Consider the following 23601-nt stretch of genomic DNA (forward strand, 5'->3'; position numbering starts at 1 on the left):
TATACCTGTTTCTTCTAACTACTGTATCTTCACGGTAGGGCCGCCTTAAAAAAATGTTTTAATAAAATTTTAATTTCCATAAAAAACATTTGTACTAATTTTGTTGCAAGCTTAACCGTTCTCGAGATATTTAATAAAACTCGCCGTTCAAAGCACCGGACCATTATAAATTGCAGTTTGAGGATAATTTAAAAAAAAAAAAAAAAGATAATTCGAATAAGAAACAGGAATCAATTTTTAAATCTATGAGACGATTATATTGAAAAAAAGTTTATTTAATATTTGTTTTTAAAAAGTATTTCCCAATAAGGGTCATCACATACTGCATACTTTTTTCGGTCAACAAACAGTTTAGTAATTGACAACTGCTTACTTATTAGAAGTGTGGTCGAAATGTACTGCATTAAGTCTACAATATGTGAAACTCTTAAACTTTCTTCTATTTTGTAAATATCCTTCTATATCACCGATATTATATTTCAAAGCATAATTTTTAAACAATAAAAGTTACTTATAATAAAAGTTACTTAGCTTTTGCTAACATTTAGCATTAATAGAAAAGAAATACTAGTTTTTTAAAATTGAAGTAATGTCCATAAAACACGGTCATTGTTAATTTGGTACATTCTTTTATGGCTCGTTAATTCAGTCCTGTTATGATCACAGTGTTGTCAGGGGATGTGACTAATTATAAAAGTAACAAATATATGAAATTTTAATGCTCTAGAAAATTATACCATTTAGCAGAAAAATATGCATTTTCAAGACTTCTTATAGGCAATTCGCCCGTTAAGTATTAGGTATAATCCTTTCTGATCAAATGCTTTTGGAATTAATTTTACTTTACAGCCAGTTGGTATTTTGAACCAAATTTTTTTTGACAAAAACGGAAAGATCATATATAAGTTTTATAACAAAACTGTTTTTATTTTTTCATGATCATTTTAAAGTTACAGACAGTTTTTAAAAAACTTTTCAAGAGAGGAACGAAAAAATGTTAATTAGTAATTGTATACAGTGTATACTATACAATTAACATTATTACGTCACAACGATGTTTAACGAACATTGTTTTTGTCGGGCGCTTACGTTTCTTTTTTGAAAAGTTCTTTTAAAACTGTCTGTAACTTTCAAATTTTCATAAAAAAGTAAAAATAAAAACAGTTTTGTTATAAAATTTATATATTATCTATCCATTTTTGTCAAAAAAGAAATTTTTTTTTTCAAAACCTTAATTATTGAACATTGTAATTTAATAACTCCGATTACTTTGAGACTGTCTTGTGACATAGTTGCCTTGAAATCCATTAAAGAGGTTCCTACACTAATAATAATCGTGGGATATGACCATAATTGTTAAATTTTAATAGTGAGAATAACTTTTACGAACGAAATTCCGTACTAATAATAGCCCATTTAACCCAAACTATCCATGAGTTTCTCTCTACAGAGAATAATTTTATCGCTTAACAATTGTTGATTAAAAATAACTAGACAACTAAACATAAAACAACTACATAGGTACTACAATATTTTAATTTTGTATTTTTGAGTCACTTAAATACAGATTTTCATAAATTTTGAGTTCCGTTTTCAATTTTTGGATTAAATCAATTTTAGATTCACGTTTTTATAAAAAGGAGTGATTTGAAGCAACAATTTTCTTTTATTTTAGTACTAAGTACATGTTCTACAATTATTGGCCCCAATTACGTTAAACTGTATTATGTAGATAAGTTGTAAAAAGAAATGAAAGAATAAATTATTTTTTTGTCTTTTGATTTTGTAAATAAAATATAAAATATCCAAGGGTTTATTATTTCTCTACCAATTATCTCAAATTTTAAGTACAAAAGTTTTTAAGATTTAGATTATTGTTCCAGAGGAACTACAAACGAAAATGGAACCAATAAGTTATAAATTATTTATACAGGTGGTCCAAGTAATAACAACAAGACATACATTAGTTAGATGCTTGAATAATAATACAGGATGGACTAGAATTAACTTTCAAAATTCCCTGATTATTCCCGTTTTCCAGTGTTGGAAACAAAGATATTTACTATTATTTTATCTATGGTTGGAAATAACAGTAATAAATTTAGGGTCCAATAAAACGAAAATCCGGTTCATTTGACCAATAGATAAATATTTTCCAAAATATTATCTAAATTCGATTCTATAAATTGATCTTCGTAAGGGATTTTGTACGATATATCAGGAATTGTGCATGCAATCGTCAATTTCTGAAACAAAATTTTTTTGTGATGTTTTCAAATTGCAAATAATTGTGATATAATTACTGTTATTTCCAACCATAGATAAAATAATAGTAAATATCTTTGTTTCCAACACTGGAAAACGGGAATAATCAGGGAATTTTGAAAATTAATTCTAGTCCATCCTGTATTATTATTCAAGCATCTAACTAATGTATGTCTGTGATGCAAATTTTCTGAGATCGTCATAGAATTTTCGCACAAGAGCCATCTAGACTAGAGTTCTTTTTCTAATTATAAAAATGAATCAAATTCTAAAATATATTTTTCACAATTCAATTTTAATTAAATATTTTTATTTATATAAAATTAACGCATATGTGTAGAACATAAATAAACTTTTTAATAAAAAATACTGCAAAAGAAGAATAAAAATGGATAAATTTAGTTTAGACCAACTAAATTTTCAATTTAAAATGTCAAAAAATTTTTAGTGATGGATAGAATATATATTTGTCATCATATTAGATATTTGGTAAGATTTTATAGGCTTTTGGTAAGGGATTTCTTAACTTACCCATTTTTCCAAGTACATATCAAATAATTTGAATTTTTTGAACCGTAGATATTGGTAATGATAGCAACAGGAACATTTTTTCAATATATTTTAAATCATGATTTTGGATTGATAAGTTATCCAGAAAATTTTAATACATCAATGAGTTACAGTAGTGATAGTAGATGTCCATCTTTTGACCATTTCATTATTCCTGACTTCTTATGGTTACCTATTGTTAATTTAAACTCACAAAATATTAAAAAATATGTAAATGAAAATTTATTTATGTTTTGAATCGCTCTGTATGCGTGAGCTTCGTAACAATTAATAGATCTTCGCTTTTCGTCAATTATACGTATTTTTGCCTTAAATCAACTTTATAGTCCGTTTTTCAGGCAAGAACGGGTGACACTGGATGGAACCATCTTTAACCCCTGGCGTTGTTTGAAAAGCAATTTAATGGAGAGCGTTCTTAACTATGTTTCAAGAAAATCGGCTCAGTTTGGAGAGAGCTACAAAGGAAAAACCGCATTTGTCGAGGGTTTTTAAATTTTGTAAATTTCACTTGTTTACTTAAGAAATTAAATTTCAGGAAATTATTAATTAAATGAAATTTATATGCCTTCACCGCCCTTGTAAAAATTCCAATCGATTTTCTATTGAAGTAAATTACAAAGCACACCTGCTGTTCTTAAACAGCTCCAAATGGTTCATGAAGTAGTGGCCAGGGATGATCCAAACCCTTTTTCTGTATTACAACGGATTCTATGGTCTAAGTGAATCCCAAACTACGACAGCCACTCTCACCTAATTTCTGCTTTATTTTCATTCATTATGATTCAAAATGTTGAATGCATTTAAAGAAAACCATTGTTTTTTCAAAAACTTGAGCGTAATGAAAACGATGGCAATGCCTAAAACCCATTTTCAATAATCGATATTGAGATATCAGATTCTCATAAATTTATATTCCAAAGAATCGCGACGCGATGAAAAACAATGCCGTATCTTAAAATAGACAATACATTTAATTATATTTGTCCAGATCATTCCCTGGTTGATATGAAACTCTATGCATGCAGACTTAATTCGTATTCGATTCGACTATTTTTTTTATTACTGAATTTTTTAATTTTACAGAGAAATTTAAATTTATCACCGAATCAACGAATGTCAATAACAGATACATATTTATATGGAATTATATGTTCACAAGTGTGTTCAGCATATCTTTGTTTAAAATTTAGTGTTAAAAATGTTGTTGGTTATGCTTCGGTTGCCGCAGCTATTTGTAATATGTTCACATTCACATCGAATCATCTCAATTTTTGGCCACTCTTTGTTTTACGATTTTTTATCGCATTCTTTTCAGTAAAGTCTTTATTTTTCGATTAACCTCTTCTTCACAAACCTTATGGAAAATGGTTTTCAGAGAGTATAACGTTTATACGACATAGTCTTAGTTTCAACAGTTACGATCTCTGGGATTTAGTGAGATTTGAAAACATAGTCTAAAACAAGTGAAAACAAACAATTGACTGAGTTAATTGTTGAAATACAATGCATGTGACACATACATAACTGATAATCAAGTATAGTACATTTTATAAAATTTGGCGCCCTCACGGGTAAACAGTGATGTTTACGAAAAAATGTTTCAAACAAAAGTTGTTTAATTTTTGATAAGGAAAATTTTTTACGTTTAAACTTTTGTTCTATCTCTAAAGGTTTACAAGATGGGTCCTACGGACCCAAGACCTAATTGACCTATGATGCTCATTTACGAACTTGATCTCACTTTTTACGTCCTGAGTACGCTGTAAAAATTTCAGCTCGATATCTTTTTTCGTTTTTGAGTTATCGTGTCCACAGGCGGACGGGCGGACGGACAACCGGAAATGGACTAACTAGGTGATTTTATGAACACCTATGACAAAATTTTTTTCCTAGCATCATTATTTTTAAGCGTTACAAACTTGGGACTAAATTTAATATACTATGTATATTTCATATATACATGGTATAACAAGACTCAGAAATACTACCAGATATACTAATAAAATCATTTCATCGATGCCCATGTTCCATAAGCTTTGAAAACGGATTATTATTATTATTTTTTCTTTATCTGACGTAATTATTTTAGACTTTTTTGTTTCCTGGTTCTTTTTTGTTAATTTCAAAATGGTCGCCACCATATGAACGATCATATTTTATTTTTGGAATGTTGAGTAAGTATATCATTTAGAAATAGGAATAGAACCATTGAGTTTCTGAGTCAAAGATACGAAGGATTATAATCAGAGGCTAAAGAGTTTTTTCCACTGTTTTTAAACCTAACCGTCGGTTTGCAAGAGAGCATCTTTACTTTCACAAAAACTGCATTTAATGAAAAATAAATCACAGTATTTCAAATCAGTCTTATTATTTATTCCTGTGGAAACCCCAATAATCGCAATACCTTGCTCCATAAGTCATAATTATTTACAAGTCTCTTATCAATTATAATAAGACCATAAAGATGTAAGCTCTTGATGACGCTTGGTGTTGGTTTTGAGCATCAAATTAGGGTGCCGCCTAGATGGAAAAAAAGATTTATGTTCAGCATCAAATTGATTGTCGTGACCTAATTTGATTCCGAAACTCAGCGTCAAGCTCCAACATGAAAATACATCTTTTGACGTGTATTATTTTTTTAGTGTCTTTTAATTTAGGCTACATTTTAATAAAGCCATTCGTTTGTGTTGTGTCAATGTTAATGACGAAAGAAGCTTGGTGTTCAACTTTAAGTTTTTTAATCCTAATTTGGACCATTTTATGGTTTAGTATAGTACAAGAATCCCCTCATAATAACACATGGATTAGTTACAGCGAAGTGGTTCACATTACGGATGCTCAGGAAGAAGAAGGATTTTATCAGATTTTTTCGATTTATGTTCGTAACAAATGCGAATTTCTATCATCGACATATAAAGTATACATAGCCTTTTCGCTAATGATCATATCTAAACTAATGACGACACTGATCTGTATACTAATTGGATCATCAGAGGTCATGATTTGAGCTGTTGGTTTTAATTTGAAATAATAATCAGTGCTTCTTTAGCTAGACACCGAACTAAATTTAATATTGATCTCTTTGTTGACTGTATAGATTACGTAGGTTACTAATAATAAAACGCTACACTCTAGGATAAGGGTGATGAACCTTTATGTATCAACGTGCCATTTTTTTAAAGAAATGTTTAATGAGGCCATACAGGCCATGAGAAAATAATATTACTATACAAAATATATCACCCCCGTTCGTTCGTAATATTATATACTTTATAGTGAACTTTGTGATCGGTGACGTGTCCAATTTATTGTGTCACGTAAGACCAAGGACACACCTGCTTTTGATTAGCCATCCCTGCTTTAGAATCAAGTACCTTGATTAGTTGGGACATTGCGACTCTTTTAAATGTTTCTGTGGCTTCAAGTATAGGTCCATAATAACATATCTCCATCAGGAAGCATAGAACTTGTTTATCCTGCAAGCTATGTCAGAATTATATGCCGTTGGTTTTCGTAGAGTTTACGATTATTTTTTACAATTTTACTTTTTATAGGAAACTCATGGTGCTTGGAAAAAAATATTTAAATCTCAACAGGTTTGGGCCTTAATAATAACTTCATGCTGTTATTATTGGAATTTCATGATGTTGTTAATGTATTACTCTTGGACAATTACCCGATACTTGGGAATGGGTGTTAATAGAGTAAATTTAAAATTATTCTTCCAAATCTCAACTATAATAGCTACATTTTATAGATTCTTCTTTTTTATAGACAAGTCTATTGGTAATGTTGCCTAATATTGTTCATATTTTGGGGGGACTAATTTACTCGGTAATGCAACATTACTTCCTCAAATCTCGCATGATTTCATTGTCAGCATGCCGAAAATTTTTTTCGTCAGTTGGTAAGTTAAATAGAAAATCCTTTTTTCATAACAGACCCCCCCCCCACCTAAAAGTCTATATATAATTTAAGTACTGGATTTTGAATGAAAGGAATTTTATTTTTACAATATTTGGATAAAATTTTTTAATGTTTTATTATTTTTCAGCGCATATTATACCTGGACTTCTACTGTTTTTGGAAGCTAATTCAGATTGCGATCAAATATCCTTGACTTATTTGTTTGTAATTTTCTTTCTAAATTCAGCAGCGGTCGCATCAATTTTACCAAATTCTATAGATTTAACTCCCCCAAAATCTTCAGCAACATTTGCCATTGTTAACACTTTATCCTCTCTTGGTTTGGTAACGGTTCGGCAATTCGTTCAACCGGTAAGTGATATCAGGATGCAAAATGAGCGAAGTAATTGTACTGCCTGAAAAATAATTACTCTACGAAATTTGCTACCTTTTCGTAATTTTAGGATTCATTGGATGATTGGCGAGAAATACTTGTTGTTGGCGGAATTTTATATGTATTATCTGGCACCATCTTCTTATGGGTTGGATCTGGTGAAGTATTAAACTGGTGTAAACCTAAAATACACTTTCGATTACAGAATAAACTATGGCATCGTAAAGTACGTCGTTTAACTTTACCATTATCGAAAGTATTATCGGATATTATGGAAGAAACCGAAAGTAAATTAAAATTCTCACAAAGTCATATTGTCGATAGTTCATAATTTTGTACAATGTATTTAAATAACCTCCTCTATGAATAAAATAAGTAACTAATTTAAACAGCTATCTGTATTTCATTCAGTTGTCTTTATTTAAAAATTAAAACACATAGCAGCGCTTCAATCGTTTTTATAAGACTACCGATTACGTGACGAAATAAATATTGACGTGGAATTTTGTTTGAAGGGGGAGAGGTTGGTGGTTAGATTGATGGTGACAAACACTGTTTGTGTATTTCTTTTTCTGCATTTCTCCATATTAGTCTAGGCGTTGTCGTTTTGTAAATATAATGCTTTTTCAGAATGCAGTTAAAAGAATTTAATGCTCATTATATTTGCTAAAAATCTAAATCAAAAGAAAATTTTTAAATAAATCGTATAGCTCATAAACTCGAAATAGTTTTCGAAGGATTTTTAGTTACACAGCTCAATAAAATTTTACTGGAAGATCGATGTTTTAATTTTAAAATTTGAAAAAATAATTTTTAAATGAAATATTGAAGTATTTCTCGTAAAAATAATTTAAAATGTTATTATGGTCGCCGGTACTTATAATAAACAAGAATGTGTATTTTATATAATAAGAGATAGCTATATAGAGTTATCCTCACGCATCATATTCTTCACGTAATCATCATGTGCTATGAAAATTCAGATTCAATTTCCATTCACAACATTCATTCCTCTCTCTATCTTCATCATACACATTATAAATTAGAAACGTTCTGTAACGTACGTCCGAACTCAGCATATTGTGTATATGAAATGGTTTATGAAAGGCGTGGTTTCGAGTTCAACTCGATCCAAGGCTTGCGCGCGCACTCAGTGACCGTTTCTGCACTCAGTTAGATGGCATCAGTTGAGCAAAGAGTTTCTCTATGTGAAGAGTGATGTTTGCTGTGTTATTTTATTTCTAAATATGTAATATAGATGTAAAAATAAATATATAAGATATTATTATTAAAAAATAAATAAAAAAGAGAAAAATTATTAATAAATAAATTATTTATTTAAAAATGCTACAAAGTGATTTTCAATGCGTAAGTAAAAAAGTTGTTCAAGTTAGTTTTTTTTCAAGTGTACAAGAAGTTGAAAATATGTGCTTAAGTGTGTTAAAATACGTTTGTGTTTTATTCAATAAATTTGTGTTAAAAGTGATATAAAAAAAAGCGCCTCACTTGAGAATTTCAGTTTGAGTTTTTTGAGTTTGATCCAGTATATAAGTTTTATTTTATTTTTTATTAAAATTTTTTTATATTATTATTTTTTTTGAATTGAGTTTAAAAATAATGTAGTGTGTGGATTAAAAAAATAAGTGCTCTGCGAAAAAAAACAATTTCCTCATGTTTTGCTCGGACCAAAATGGTTAGAGAGACTAGGCATTTGTGGGTTGGTAATTTGCCCGACAACATTCGCGAAGATCGTATTCGAGAACATTTTAAACGGTAATAATAATCATAAAATGTCTTCACACAAATTTTCACCCCCTGAAATTTTATAGTCTCTTGTGTTTTTCTCAAATTTTTGTTTTTGTATACAAGTTGTGAAGTGTTTTTTAATTTTTCTTTTTGAAATTGTGTAATTTGTGAAAATTCTTGTGTTTTTCCTTTAATTTGGGTATCTTCGTGTTATTTTCTTAGCTAATATTTCCATTTCAGCTCCATGGATATTATTTCTCCCCATTTTTTAATACATTTCTAGGTACCACTTCTTCCAGTCTGTATATTAATCAACAGTTTTGTGAGTCGATTCCATTTTATTTATATTTTTTTCTAAATTCCATATATTTTTATATATTCTAAGATTTTACATGTTATCTCTATATATATTTGATGTATACTCTCCCGGAAGTTATTACAATTCACCTGTATTCTATGAAATTCATGTAAACTGATATCTTATGGAAGGCTATTTTTTAATCAATTTTGTTGAAACTTTTTGTTTTTTTGATTCCTGAATTTTAGATGACGAAACCTTTTTTTCGTAATGTATTAGACAAGGGTAGCTAAACATATACATATACTGGGATAATGCGTGTTAACAATCTATATTTCCCATGTATATGCCTATCCTCTTTTCTCTTATGTAATATAATAAAGACAAACATAATAAATTCGATTTTCCATGATAATACTGTTTTTTCATAAGAAATTTAATGATATTTTCTAAATTATATGAAAAATTTCACATAAATCTTGATATTTTTCATGTATTTCCATTAATTCAATCATTTTTTATATAGTTGTTTCATTCTAACATATGGTTTACGATAGAGATAAAGTAATTTTATTAAATATTAGCTAATATTTTCACATCTAATAGAAAATTGATTTAATTTTTATTAAATATATATTTATAGTTAATAAATACAACTAATTTGTCCTGAAAAATGATATTTTTATAAAATTTAGGGAGATTTTTGTAAATTTTAGATTTTGATCTCTTTCTAGCACATAAGTATAAAGAAAGATGTATATATAGTTTTATGTATACTTCAGAATAATCCGTCTGTTTAAATGGAAATTTAAGGAAAAGTTTAATCAATAAAACATATATTTTTTGAACTGTATTCTACATTTTTGTGGATGGTTAGCCCATTTACTTGGTAAAGCATTACTTCGAACAATTTTAAAATTGGTTGCTTCAACAGATTATGATTTTTTTAAACATTTCTTAACGTCGTTCGAGCCTTAGATTTTGGAGAAAGTAAAACTTAAAAAGAAGCTTATTGTCTTAAATATTAGATTTTTCGAAAATGATTAATTGCTTATTGTAGGTGGGGGGGGGGGCGGAAATTTTACCATATTTATTCGAAATCTGTTCATTTTAAAGTAGTTGTTTGTACACCCCCTCCAATTTTTTTTTAATTTCCAAAATTTTTACGGTTTTCTAGATTTTCAACTTTTATTCGAAATCCTAAACGGTTAAGTAAAAATTAAATTTAGAGGTTATTTGCTTGCAATAAACTATAAAGTGCTCACGGATTGACTTGACAGAGGAACAGTTTGTCGGGAAAATAAGTATATCATACAAAAATCGTTGATTTGCTTATAAAATGTTCAGGACTAATTAGAAATGCAAATTATTTCCAGAGAAAGAAGTAACATTATTGTTTATGGTAATGGTATATTTTTAAAAAATATTCAAGGAACATCTGCTTGAAGTTTTAAAATAGTGTTTAAATATAATTTTTTTTAACAAAACTTTACACTTAATGGGTTGCAAGTTTTGTTAAAACGTTCGAGTAATTTTGGTTAATGCCTTAAAACCCAGCAGTTTATCTTAAGAATTTACAGTTTGATAATCTTATTTTCTCGGCAAGAGTAAACCTTTTTAAATGAGTTTTTATCGAAAATTACATTCAACCATGCACACTTATAGTTTTTTGGTGAATTTTTATACCAAATTCTTTCGATTTTTGTGGTTTCTACCTTCCCAAAGCTCGTTGCGCGTTATTTTTAATAGATCCCTCGTTGGTAGATATTTAAAATTTATGTTTCTATTCGAAATTGTTATGCGTTTTGAGATATTTTTGAAGAAATTATGTTTTTACCCCCCTCCTCCCTTCCCCAATTTAAGATTTTCAAAATACTTACAAAGCAATTCAGAGATCTTTTTACGAACAATATGCGCAAAAAATTTTAGTTAAATTCCGATCATAAAAAGTTAAAATAAATAGGATTTTTGAAAAATTTTCCACAAAATTTCTTTTTAACGAACCATATTTGGGCACTTTGAAAAGAATTTCATACTTTTTTTTTTGTTGGTAAAATCGTTTAATAAGACTCCATAACATCCATATATATAAAATTGATTTGTTTTTTAAACATTATATTTCAGTTTTTTTATTTTATTTTTTTTAAATAAATTTAAAATGGTAGAGTTTTTTAAAAACTTAATATGGTTTTTAAATACCTATTATTTAAAATGCATGTATTGGTTTGTGTATTGAAGGGTACATTTCTTTTTTTTATGTTTCTATGTGTCGTATTTCACCCTACCTAAATAATAAGGGTAAGTTTTTAGTGTACAGTCTGATATAAATTTTTTCGATATTTATATATATGTATTTTTTTTAAACAATATATTTCAGGTAAATTGACTCTGGCTATATAAGATATTTTTGTGAATAGGGGCAATTTACAAAGTTCTTTTGAAAATTCAATGTAATTTGTGTGTAAATATTTTTGTTCAATTTTTCAACGAATATTTTTCAAGGGTTTTGAAGGATAACACCTAAGATTTAAGTTTTATTTGCATTTATGATATTTTTTAACAGACAAATTTTTTGATGAATATATCGATTTTCTGAATATTTTAAGTAAAAATTATCTTTTTAAAGTTAGAAAATTGTATTTTCTACAATTTATCGCTTGGACATATTTTTTCTGTAGGATATTTACGATTTGAATGCCCAACTTCTAATATCGATAAAATAGTTTGTAAAAGTCGCTGCCATGTTGATTCGTAGTGTATTTTATCTTTTTGTGAAAATTTTGCAATTACAGTAATACGCCGTTAAGTTAAAATGAAAAAAAAAAAAACATAAGAATAAAAAATAGTTACTATAAAAACACGCTTTTGTAACTAACTGAACTTAAAAGTAGGAAATAATTCTCCCAAAAGAAATTGAGTGGTTGGGAACAAAATTATTTTATCGTTAATAAAGCGTGGGGAGCTGCTAGATTTACATTTGAATATTTAAGGTGTGTTTTCTGATTGCCATATCTGCTGATTTTGGATATCTATTCAGTTATTCAAGGGCAGTATCCAAATATCTATAAATTATATTTTTGGGTCGTTTGGAGAAAAGGAGATAACATATTTTTTTGCCAAAATTTATAAATGTTTTTATTTTATCCAGATTTGGTTGATTAAAAAATATTTTATCAAAATTTTTAACCATTAAAAATAAATGGTTATCAATTAAATATATTTGATGATCTAAAGAAATTAAGAAATTTGAAAATAATTCAAGGTTTTTTGATTGATACTAAAATATTTTCAGTCTTGGTATTGGTTTCAAAACAAATTCATATTTTTGTGTCTAATAAAATTGATTGATTAAAACTTTGAATTGGTTGAACCCATAATCACATGTCTGCTTACATCACACCAAATTATGTTTGGAAAATTTTTATTGTTCTCATTTCATCGAGGCTTATAATTAAATTTTTTTCCATTGTAGTTAAATTTTACCGAGGTAACGAAAACCGCTATAGTATTTTATTTTAAGACAAGCCTGCGTAATACTAGTGGGCACATAAAAATTTAATTCCCGATTGATATAGGACTTCGCACAATTGTTTTGAAAATAAATTTCGACCAAACTTTTCGAAATTATGAAATATGATAGTTGAAATAATTCTTGGTGAAAAGATAATTCTCCATGAGTTGAAAATCTTACACATTGCGGTTTTAGAGATATGAGAGTCTTAGTACTATGGCGGATAATTCTAGAGATATTACATTTGGACTACATTTTTACACGTAATGTATATTGCTTTCTTTAAAATCCAAAATTGTGTACAATCACTATATTGTGATGTAATTTCTAATAATCCAAATACAAGTTTTAACCTGTCTAGTAATTATAAGTAATTTTTGGCGCCATTGGTAATTGAGGATACTTACAAAAAAGATGTAAGTAATTTAAGTAAGGGATCATAGATGAACAGGTCAAAAACAAACTCTTAACAAAGATTTAAAAACACCTACACTTGTGCATTTAGAGAAATTTTTGTTGGCCACAGTCATGTATGTCTTCTTACTCGACCATGAAGTGGAATGTTTAAACTTTTTACTGTTGAAAGAATTAGCAAATGTCTCTCTATTCGTTAAGTTTCAAAAATAAGAATAACAATAGAAACTTACCAAATGTAGTAAAATTTGTTATCTATAACTTATTTTATGGTGAAATGCTCTTTTTAGTAGTTAGTTTTGAGATATTCCATACTGCAAATTATTAAAACAGGTTATGGGCCCAGGTATCCATGAATAGTAACCACGCTCTGTTACCAATATGTCTAAACAATGATTAAGTTTTTGAATGTATTAATTTCCACAATTTTAAGATTATAAAACATATAAAAAGAAAAAAATTTAAAAATAAAATACTGACGAGTTATAAACAAAACAAAATATTCTTTTAAGAAATTAATGAAACGATTAATATAAACACTTGTCTCTGTGGAGAGATGAATTTCCAAAAAAAATTAACACAATATAAAACTTTTGTAATAATAATAATTTTTTTTATTTTTCTTCAGAGAAATAATACCTACTCCGTCATAATACACAATAAGAAATCTTTTCAAAAAAATATAAAATAAATTTTGAAATAATTATACCGTTAAATAATGTTTAAAAAAAAAGAGAAGTTAAATATTTAATGTTATTTTTTTTCGTAAAATTTTTATTACTTGTATGTTGATACTTCTTATAAACGTACGAATTTTGTTTTTATATTTATCAACCCGTTGAAAGAAAGAAAACTTACTTACCGTGGTTTTCACTCGAGCTTTCAATATTTTCTTAATCTTTCACTTAGAGGGGCTAACTTTTTCACAAATTTTCTCAAAAATATCGACATCGCTTTTTAGATTATGCTTATTGGAGTATACCTAAGCATCACCTCTTCATCAGCATTCGAAAGCCTTATTTATTGCTGAAAGGTGGAACTAAAATTTATTTTTTCTTATTATATAATACATCAATGAGTGTGAGAGAGTATTGTGGTAACTTTTAAAATGTGTTTTTATTTATTTATCTGGCTGACTGTTAATTTTCTTTATCGGGATTCCTCATCTTAATGGTGATTTTCTTAGAATAAACTATTATGTTCAAATTATCTTAAAATTCGATATTTCCAAGTGTTCATAATATGTATTGGTTTTGGCTAATTTCGTGCATCGAACATTCAACCAAATAAAATAAATGTTGATGAATATTATTGTTGCGAAATTATAATTAATTTTTTTTTATTAAAGAGTATAAAAATATTAAAATAAAAAAGACAATAAACAATAATATATTTTTTAGACCAAAACGTTAATTATCATTTTTTTTTTTTTGTAGTTCTATCTTTCTAAATATATATTTTATTATTTATTTGTTACAGGCTGATTATAAACTAACTGTTTTTGTTTATAAATTATGCGTAAAATTTTTATCACTTATGTTTTGCTTACCGTTAAAGATATTTAAAATTTATCGCTAATTTTTTTTCTTTTCAACTTTATTTTAAAATAGCGTAGAGTTTTTAAATATTTTCGTCGTTGATTTTGATAAAATTTTTGTGGATTGAAATTTTTCGTTTCGAGCTTGTGATTGAAAGGAAAACATGTTTAATTTTTCGATTATATCATTGTTAAATCGATGCATATATTTGTTTTTCTATAAAGACAACTTTTATTTAGTTTGGCGGTTTATTTTTTTCATTCAATTTTCAGAATTAGCATTTGTCTACCGTTAAAGCAGGCATGGGCGAGTTATTTTATTTCGAAGTCACCATTGTTATAACTTTATTGTGTGTCATAAACCTTATTGTGTGTCTCTTTATCCAAGTCCGCATTGCTCATACAGGAGGAAGCGAAATGAGTATACGATTCTTCTACCTATCTCAGTTTCTCTAATAGTAAAGAGATTGGTAGAAAGAATGTTGTCTTTCTGTCTTTCTCGTATTTTTGGTTGTCACTGGTTAGGTTATCACTGTCTTACTCGTATTTTAGTTACATAAGTGTGAGGGACTTCTCTAAGCCACATTTGCCCATGCCTGCGTTAAAGTTAAGGCTAATTATTTTTGGTTTTCCCTGAAATATGCTTACTATAAAAGGTATTAAATATGTATTAACAATAATGTTATTGTCTAGTTAATTAAAATCAGCCACAGCGAATTATTCAGAAGTTTTAAGGCTAGTACCCGTTGGGGAAATAACAAACGGGCTCATGTTGATTCAATCACGGTTAAAAATTGTTGAACATTGGACCAAACTTGAAATCCAAGACTGGATCAATCTTATATAGCTAAATTATTTGAAATTATACTCGATTCTAAGCTGTAAGTGTATTTCTAATGACTTTTGAGTTAGTTGCAGCAAACAGGCATACTTAAGGTTTAAGACAGGCAGATGATTAAGTGCGTAGTGATAAGATTCGATTTATACTGTGATATTGGAATGGTCTACGCAGTTTCACCTTAGGGACTAAATTTGTACTCTTTAAGACTATACAAGATTGTTGCTACTAGTAGTCTTGCAATGTTGAACTTTTTCAAGTAAAAATACTGAATTTGAGTCTCTATAATCTAAACGTGTAGATCTTTGAATCTTCAATATTAGTTTCATTAATCTCTTAAAAGAATATTTTGTTTTGTTTAATTAACTCTTAACGCAAAATTTTATTAAAAAAAATTTTTTTTTGCCTGTTTTATAATCTTAAATTAAATTAAGTTTAAAATGAACTTTAATTCACTTAAAATTCTTAACCATTGTTTAAACATTTGGACCTTACCGATTTTAATAATTGGCCATATAGAATTATGGACGGAAGAGATGAAATTTGTTTATTTATCGAAATATATTTGATAGAAATCATACATGCTGGGTCAAATTTTGCCCTTCTCAATGGTATCAAATATTAAGACTCCTAAGGGGCTTATATATTTATACTTCTAAACTATAATAAAGATTAATTAAAATGAATTTTCAAGCTACATATTTGTTACTAACTAATAATTATTCCATGTAATTGTATAGTTCTTTCATTGAATCGAATGTATTACACATAGTTACAAGAATAGTTGTTGCTTACTCTACACTTATAATCTTGATAAGTTTGTTCTTTTTAATGCTGTAATACATTTCAGGGTAATACGATTATTTTTCTTCACTTTAAAACTTAGTCTACAGTGTACACTGAAGAGCCACAAAGAACAAACGCTATAAGTACACCTCTATAATAAAATAATATAAAAATTGAATAAATATTACAATAAAATAGATATTAGATAGATAGATAGATAGATCTATGCAATGAGTATGTATGTACAAACATAACACTTCATATAACCATTGGCAAAAGGTGAATGTACGGTAGATATACATATAAATATGTACGTATGTGTATGTATAGATGTATGTATCTATGTATGTATGTATGTATTTATACATCTAAAATAACTATTTTGTTTTAGATGTAACAAAATAATAGTTTTGCTGTGTTTAAATTAATTTATTGTTGATTTCATGTACTTTGGGTTTTGGTTGTTGATTCAAAAGATTTTAATTTTAACGATTAGAATTGATATCATTAACGTTATAACTAGCTAATACCCGCGAATTCTAAGCTATGTCTAATGAGGTAGAACTAATTTCCTCTCTATCGCTTGTAAGATCAGTGCAGGGATCTACTCTCTACCCCTAAATCTAGCAAATTAGAAAGAATTCCCCTTTATCATCTGTAAGATCAATGCAGATGTTTACCCTCTACACAAAGATCTAGCAGTTTGTATTCGCAAATTCTTATTTAAATCTAAAAAGAAAAATAATTTTTTTTACATATAAACTCGAATATCAAAAAAACCAGATTTATAAGTAAGACTTCTTCTATAGAATGCTTGCCAAACATTGTTACACGATCACTAATGAACACATGTATTAAAGTCTAATACTATTATTGACGGGCTACAGTAAAACTAAAAAGCATGGCGTGTAAATCATTTTTGACAAACATAGAGGAAACCCCGAAAAACCGCGGTAAGTTTTGGAATAGAAATTAAAAATCTCTTGTTAGATATATGTATAACATAAAAGTGTTTTAAAAATATCTTTAAACACAGAATTGCCTATATTCTTAACTAGCTGACCCGGGAAACTTCGTACCACATAACAGTTGATTTGTCCGCCGTCTTATAGGAGGCATATTTAGTAAGTCACAAACACAACACTTTTTTAATTTTATAGATATTTGTTATATTTAGTAGTATTATAGATGCACTGCAAAGAGACGTTTACATTTCAATTGACATTTTACCACAGACAATTTTTACCATAAACAATTTGTTTTTGAGTAATGTTACAATAGTATAAATAAGAACCACCTCGCTCTTCAAAGACTATTACAAAAAGAAAAAAAGAATTAGCGAAATCGGTTCAGTTGCTCTCGAGATTTGTGCTTAGCAACACATTCAGCGATTCATTTTTATATTATAGATTATTTTTTGGTCTTTCGAGCCGAATCAAAGAGCACATACTATGAATTAAATACCATTAAATATGAAATACACTATAAATGATTTGAAACATTACATATTATTTCGCTACTAGTACTAGTTTTGTGTGTATTTATTTAATTTAGTTAGTTCAAATACATTCATCCATACATTACATTACATGCAGCAAACAGCATTACTACACCAAGCTATATGAGCTAAAAGTTGAAATTCTATGCCAGTTACTATCGGTCTAGAGTCAAGGGACGTATTTGATAGTCATTTATAGATGCCACTCAAAGTAATTGTTATCTGGCCTGGACTGGTGTCATCGAGATGCTACTCATAGTTATTGTTCCCCTCTTTCCTCCAAATTTATAGTCATTTATCAATTATTTCGAGAAATAAGGATAATGTAATCTTTTTTCCTTATGCAAACTTGCCATCAGGATTTTTAAATATTTTAGGGTGAGACAGACTTTTAAGCAAGTCTATGCGCCTTTATCAAATTCTTGACCCTTTTTTCAAATTTTCGGCAACTAATACTTCTACGATTAATCAAGCAATTTCAGAACGGGTCAAAGAAAATTTTTGATATTTTTCTATTTCTAAGTAAACGTGAATGAAAATTATTGAAAGAATTCTAGCAATTGATGCGGTGCGAGTCCAAATTAGAGTCTTTACCCATTTTAACTCTCTTTTATTAGCTTGGTATGTATCTATACGTAACGGAAACTTGAACGTAATTTTCACCCAATTCCAAATGTTTGAATGAATTGAAACTTCGCCCACTTATCAAGAATCGATGATAAAAAATATACGGCTATGCAAATGTTCTGGCACCGAGAAACACTATGCCTGGCCCTAGTCCTAAACCATGCATAATATTATCAATGCGTATATTAACTTGATTATATTCAATTTGAAGAGAACATTTGTTTTTTTTTACTAGCAGAGTGAGTGAGTGCTTGTACTTACTCGTCCATATAAGTAACGCAACTTAGTTAGACAGAGATAGCAAACCTCTTCAGCAAGTTTATCATTATTATCATCGTCTAAAACTAAATTCATCTAAAAGTTTAAATAAATAAATAAAAAATCCATTACTGTACTAAGTGATTCAGAATAAGTGTTACTCTTTTAACACTTAAAAACTGGTCGATGTTAATTCAAACAAGTGAAAACAAAAAATTGACAGAGTTAACTGATATTTCCATATAATACATACTATACAATTTGCGCCTAGTTTGCACCCTCACGGGTAAACAGTGATGTTTACGAAAAAATGTTTCAAACAAAAGTTGTTTATTTTTTTATAAGGAACATTTTTTACATTTAAACTTTTGTTCTATCTCTAACGGTTTACAAGATGGACCCTATGGACCCAAGACCCAAAGGACCTATGTTGTTCATTTATGAACTCGACCTCACTTTTTACGTCCTGAGTACGCTGTAAAAATTTCAGCTTGATATCTATTTTCGTTTTTGATTTATCGTGTTGACAGATGGACGGACGGACAACCGAAAATGGACTAATTAGTGGATTTTATGAACATCTATACCAAAATTTTGTTGGTAGCATCAATATTTTTAAACGTTACAAACTTGGGACTAAACTTAGTATACCTTGATATATAACATATATACATGGTATAAAAAGCAAGCTAAAAATGTTTTCTAAATAGGAAAGATTCCTATCCTTTACGTATTAAATATCGTCAACTTTGAAAATTTACTACCTCTTGGAATAATCTCGTACAAAACTTCTTTTAGTCGCATAATATTAGAAATACCATTATTACTTACATTTCAAGTTAATTATTGTTTGCTTTTCTGAGACACTCGGTACCCCATAAACACATACATAAAATGCACTGTTATTTTTACCTTACACTGCTTGGAACCGTATATTTTGCATACCTTTGATTAAAAAAAAACATTAGACATTAGATTGTCATTTGTGTTGTTTTTTTGCTGAGTTCCCGCTGTGCCCCGTGCTATGCTGGCTGACTATTTTGTTCTGTTCAATTGTTTTAAATTTTTTTTGTTGTAAAAACTTTTTTTTAATTGTCATTAAAATAAGATAAAACAGTTATTAAAATATTTTATTCATTATTATGGATTGTGATTGCGTTTTGCTGTTTTTATTTTGGGTGGTATTAAACTTTTTAGCGGTATTGTTTTGTTCATTGAATGATTCGTAGAAGTGATTAATGGATTTCTTTTAGCTTAAAGATCAACGGTTGCTGTGTTAAAATTGAAAAATCTTTTTGTCACCTTTATCAAAATTAACTTTCTAGAAATTTGGGAAATATTTATTCTTGAAGCGTATGAAAAAAGTTTCAATAGTATCAAAAACCAAAAGTTTCGGTTAAAGAAAATATTTACTTGCTTTATTTTATTTTTTTAAGATAGCTGATAGATCATTCGTAATATTAGAGTCCGTATAAAAACATGCTTTTAATATTTGATTGTTTGACCGTGAGAATGCTAATTAGGTTAGAACATAAATGTAAGTGATATATGTTAAACTTATTGTCAAATACTTATTTTCTTGAATTAAGTATTAAGATCGTTGACTCAAGAAATATTTACTTGTTATAAGAACATCAACAGTAAACGCGTTTTCTTCAATCCAGTAAATTTTTTACTGTGCATGACTAAGTTCTACTTAGTAGTACTTTTTCAAATATCATACGCAAGCAATTTACTAATTTTCTGTAAGAGTGGTGCATTATTTTTCTATTTCAAAGACGCCAAATTGGGAATCGCCTCTCAGTAGTTAACTTATTAGAAATTGCAAACCATGCAGCTTAGAATATCTAGCCCCTTGGGATTCTGGCAGATGTTAAAATATGCACAATTACACGGCAAGTATCATGGCTACCTGCATCAAAGGCGTGGAAAACCTATGACATGTGCCTGGCACGATGTATATGGTTTTTTAAATCCAAAGAGTGTTTTCCACTCCTATCTTCCTTGAATTTGACCTCGCATCTTCTAAGAAGTGATGACCACTAAAATAAAAGTTGAATTCAATATTTATTAAAACAGTCCTTGGGTTAAACAGAAAGTCAATGAAATTTTTATGTATTTGTACCTAATAAACGATTGTATTTGCGTTTCTGAACCGTAATATATTTCTAAGAATTAAGTAGCGATTATAGAAATATATATAAACATTATATGTTTACATAAAGTGAATGGCTTTTAAACAGAAGTTTATTTCCAAGAAGATAGTTAAATTTATCAATCAGACAGTTTAATTAAATTATTGAATCAAAAATAAGGTTTATGTCCTTTTAAGTCAAATAAACAAACTGTTGATTTTATCGACATATGCTTAAAAATATGCAAGAAATTAAAAAAAAAAAAAAACACAAAAATGACTCCATTTGGCGTTGGTTTATATAAATATTTCTTGAGATACCATCGAAAGTCTATAAAATTAACGCTTGATTTATACACGATTTCGAGAGATTTCATAGAAATTAATCGGCCAATCGTCAAATGTATTTCATTTTTCTATTCTCTTACCATTGACGATTATAATATAGGATTTCATAGACAAGTTAGGACAAAATTTTTTTGTCAACTTTATCCAAAACTATAACAAATATTCAACATTATCTATACACGTTCGACTGGGTAAACCGATTTTTTCATTTGTAAGCTGGTGCTTCCCGTGTGGTCCCATTTTAATTTAGTTCAGTTCTGACAATGGCATCCATGAGAAAACAAATTAGTTAGCGTACTTCAGATTCACTAAAAATCACAAAATAAAAATTTAAAAAAAAAAAATCTACTTAAAAAAAAATTTTTAAACAAATTAATAAGTAAAAAATAAAACGATAATATAATGTAATTACAATAATTGTTATTTTTGGAGTCCTAGTCGGTGTCAGCCAAGTTAATATAGCAAACTGTTCTGCCACAGTTTTTCTCTTGGCAGACACTGACTCCAAAAATAACAATAATTGTAACTACATTGTATTATCGTTTTTTTTACTTTTTAGTGCATATTAATTTTTTTTGGAATTTTTTTGAAGTGAAAATCTTTTTAAAGAAAAAATTGATTTAGAACCATCCAAAACGATCTCGAAACTGGAATTAGGACTAACATATATTTCATTACTTTATCTGATTTTTAGCTTTGTTATACCATAAAGAGTTAAAAAATATCAATTGTACCTTATGGTTAAAGGTTAGGGCTTTATAATTATGACGGTAGTATTTCGGGTAATATCAATGTTTACCAATAAAGTAATTTACCCTATTATAAGTATTATTCAACATTTTTATCGATTTGGTATATTTCGATGTATGTATATTAATTGTAAACCAGAAAAACTTTACTATACCCAGAGAGAAAACTTTATTTCTATATCGATTGATTCTAAGTTTAATATATATATTGTTTTGTATAATATTTTATATAAGTATATGTATATTATTATTCGATAAATTGTAGTGAAAGTTTGATTCGAGTTAAAATACAAAACCCAACCCTATATACATGGATGGTATATTATGGTATGTATCCCTTTCAAACATTTTATAATACGCAGTACCAAGCCACTACCAGTTTATAACAAACCAGCACAAGTAAAGTGTTTGCTGTCTGGGCGAACTCTTTAAACAGAAATATGTGGTATACTCTTTAATACAATAAATCTCCAATATTAATAATGTAGAAGGTTATTATGATTGAGAAGAAAACTGAACACACCCAATGTTATTAATTTTAATATAAACTTATTTTAGGTTGGGAACTTAATGGAATTGAGTGTGCAAAAACCGTTAGAGCGAAGTTTCTAGAGAAATCCTCGAACTATGGAGAAAAACACCAATGACGTCAAAGAGTTACTATAACAGTCATAAGCAAGTTTAAAAAAAACAGTGGTCTATGGAATGATTAGAACATTAAAAGAATAGGATATTGTTTATTAGACATTCATCCATATATTTGAAAAGTTTTGTTTTAAATTACTATGGTTTTTTCTCACTTCTTTATTCTACTTAAACCTAATTTAAGCATGTTATCGTTAAGCATATTTTAAGCCACCGGTTGTCGCATGACAAAATAATTTTCCCAAAAGGTATGATAACATCACACGAAATTTAACAGTTTTCGAGATATTGGGTTCCGAAATTTTAAAGGAAGCTATTTTTTGCTTGTCAACATAAATTTTCTTTTAACTCTTCCATCCTCTTGAGCTATGACATTTTTTTTCTAGCAAATAATCCCTGGCATGGTGGGATTTTACAAATACTACAAGAGACGGTATAAGGTCGAAATTCATCCATCTGATGAGACATAATTTTTATGAAATTTTATTTTTAAACACTCCTATCATAGTTTTTCTATCGAAAAATGTTCATGGCTATTCTTAATCAAATTAATTTTAACCATTTTTTCCATGAACGGTCTTTTTCAGGCAAGCCTATGCCATTATTTTCGTAATTAAATTATCTTTTTTCTGATACCAATTTCGATTGGTTAATAGATCGGTGTAGATCTGTTCATACCATATGAATAGGTGAGCCAATATAGGTAAATACATCGACCTGTTAACCAATCGAAATCGATATCAGAAGAAAGAAAATTTTATTACGAAAATAATGGCATAGGCTTGCCTGAAAAAACCCCTCATGGAAAAAATTGATTAAAATTATTTTAGTTAAAATTATCTATGAACACGTTTCGATAGAAAAGCTATGGTAGACATGTTTAAAATTCAATAAAATTTCATTATGTCTCATTTATATGTCTCATGTGGTGTCAAGATGAAGGCCTTATACCGACCAAAATATCGTGTCTTGATGTAACAAATTGCAGAGAAAATTAATTTTTTGAATAACTATAAAAACAAAAACAACCTAAATAATAGTCATCAAAGATTTGTTTGTATCTCTTTCTAATAAAAC

The 23601-nt window shown here is 28.3% G+C and overlaps 2 protein-coding genes across 3 annotated transcripts in view; both read left to right on the top strand.

Annotated features, from left to right (window-relative positions):
- Positions 1 to 6626: 6626 nt before the first annotated feature.
- On the top strand, positions 6627 to 7466 carry LOC123301244. Its single transcript, XM_044883979.1, has 3 exons — positions 6627 to 6742; positions 6890 to 7113; positions 7206 to 7466. Exons 1-3 carry the CDS (start codon positions 6673 to 6675, stop codon positions 7464 to 7466), a joined length of 555 nt encoding a protein of 184 aa, XP_044739914.1. The 5' UTR covers positions 6627 to 6672.
- Positions 7467 to 8753: 1287 nt separating this feature from the next.
- LOC123300330 (protein split ends) overlaps positions 8754 to 23601 on the top strand; it is a 128841-nt gene continuing 113993 nt past the window's right edge. For both annotated transcript variants that reach the window (XM_044882888.1, XM_044882889.1), the window contains exon 1: positions 8754 to 8908. In XM_044882888.1, the coding sequence (XP_044738823.1) occupies positions 8826 to 8908 (83 nt within the window). In that variant the 5' untranslated portion in view covers positions 8754 to 8825. The remainder of the gene's footprint in view (positions 8909 to 23601) is intronic.

This window comes from Chrysoperla carnea, chromosome 5 (genome assembly GCF_905475395.1).
Source record: "Chrysoperla carnea chromosome 5, inChrCarn1.1, whole genome shotgun sequence".
NCBI lineage: Eukaryota > Metazoa > Arthropoda > Insecta > Neuroptera > Chrysopidae > Chrysoperla > Chrysoperla carnea.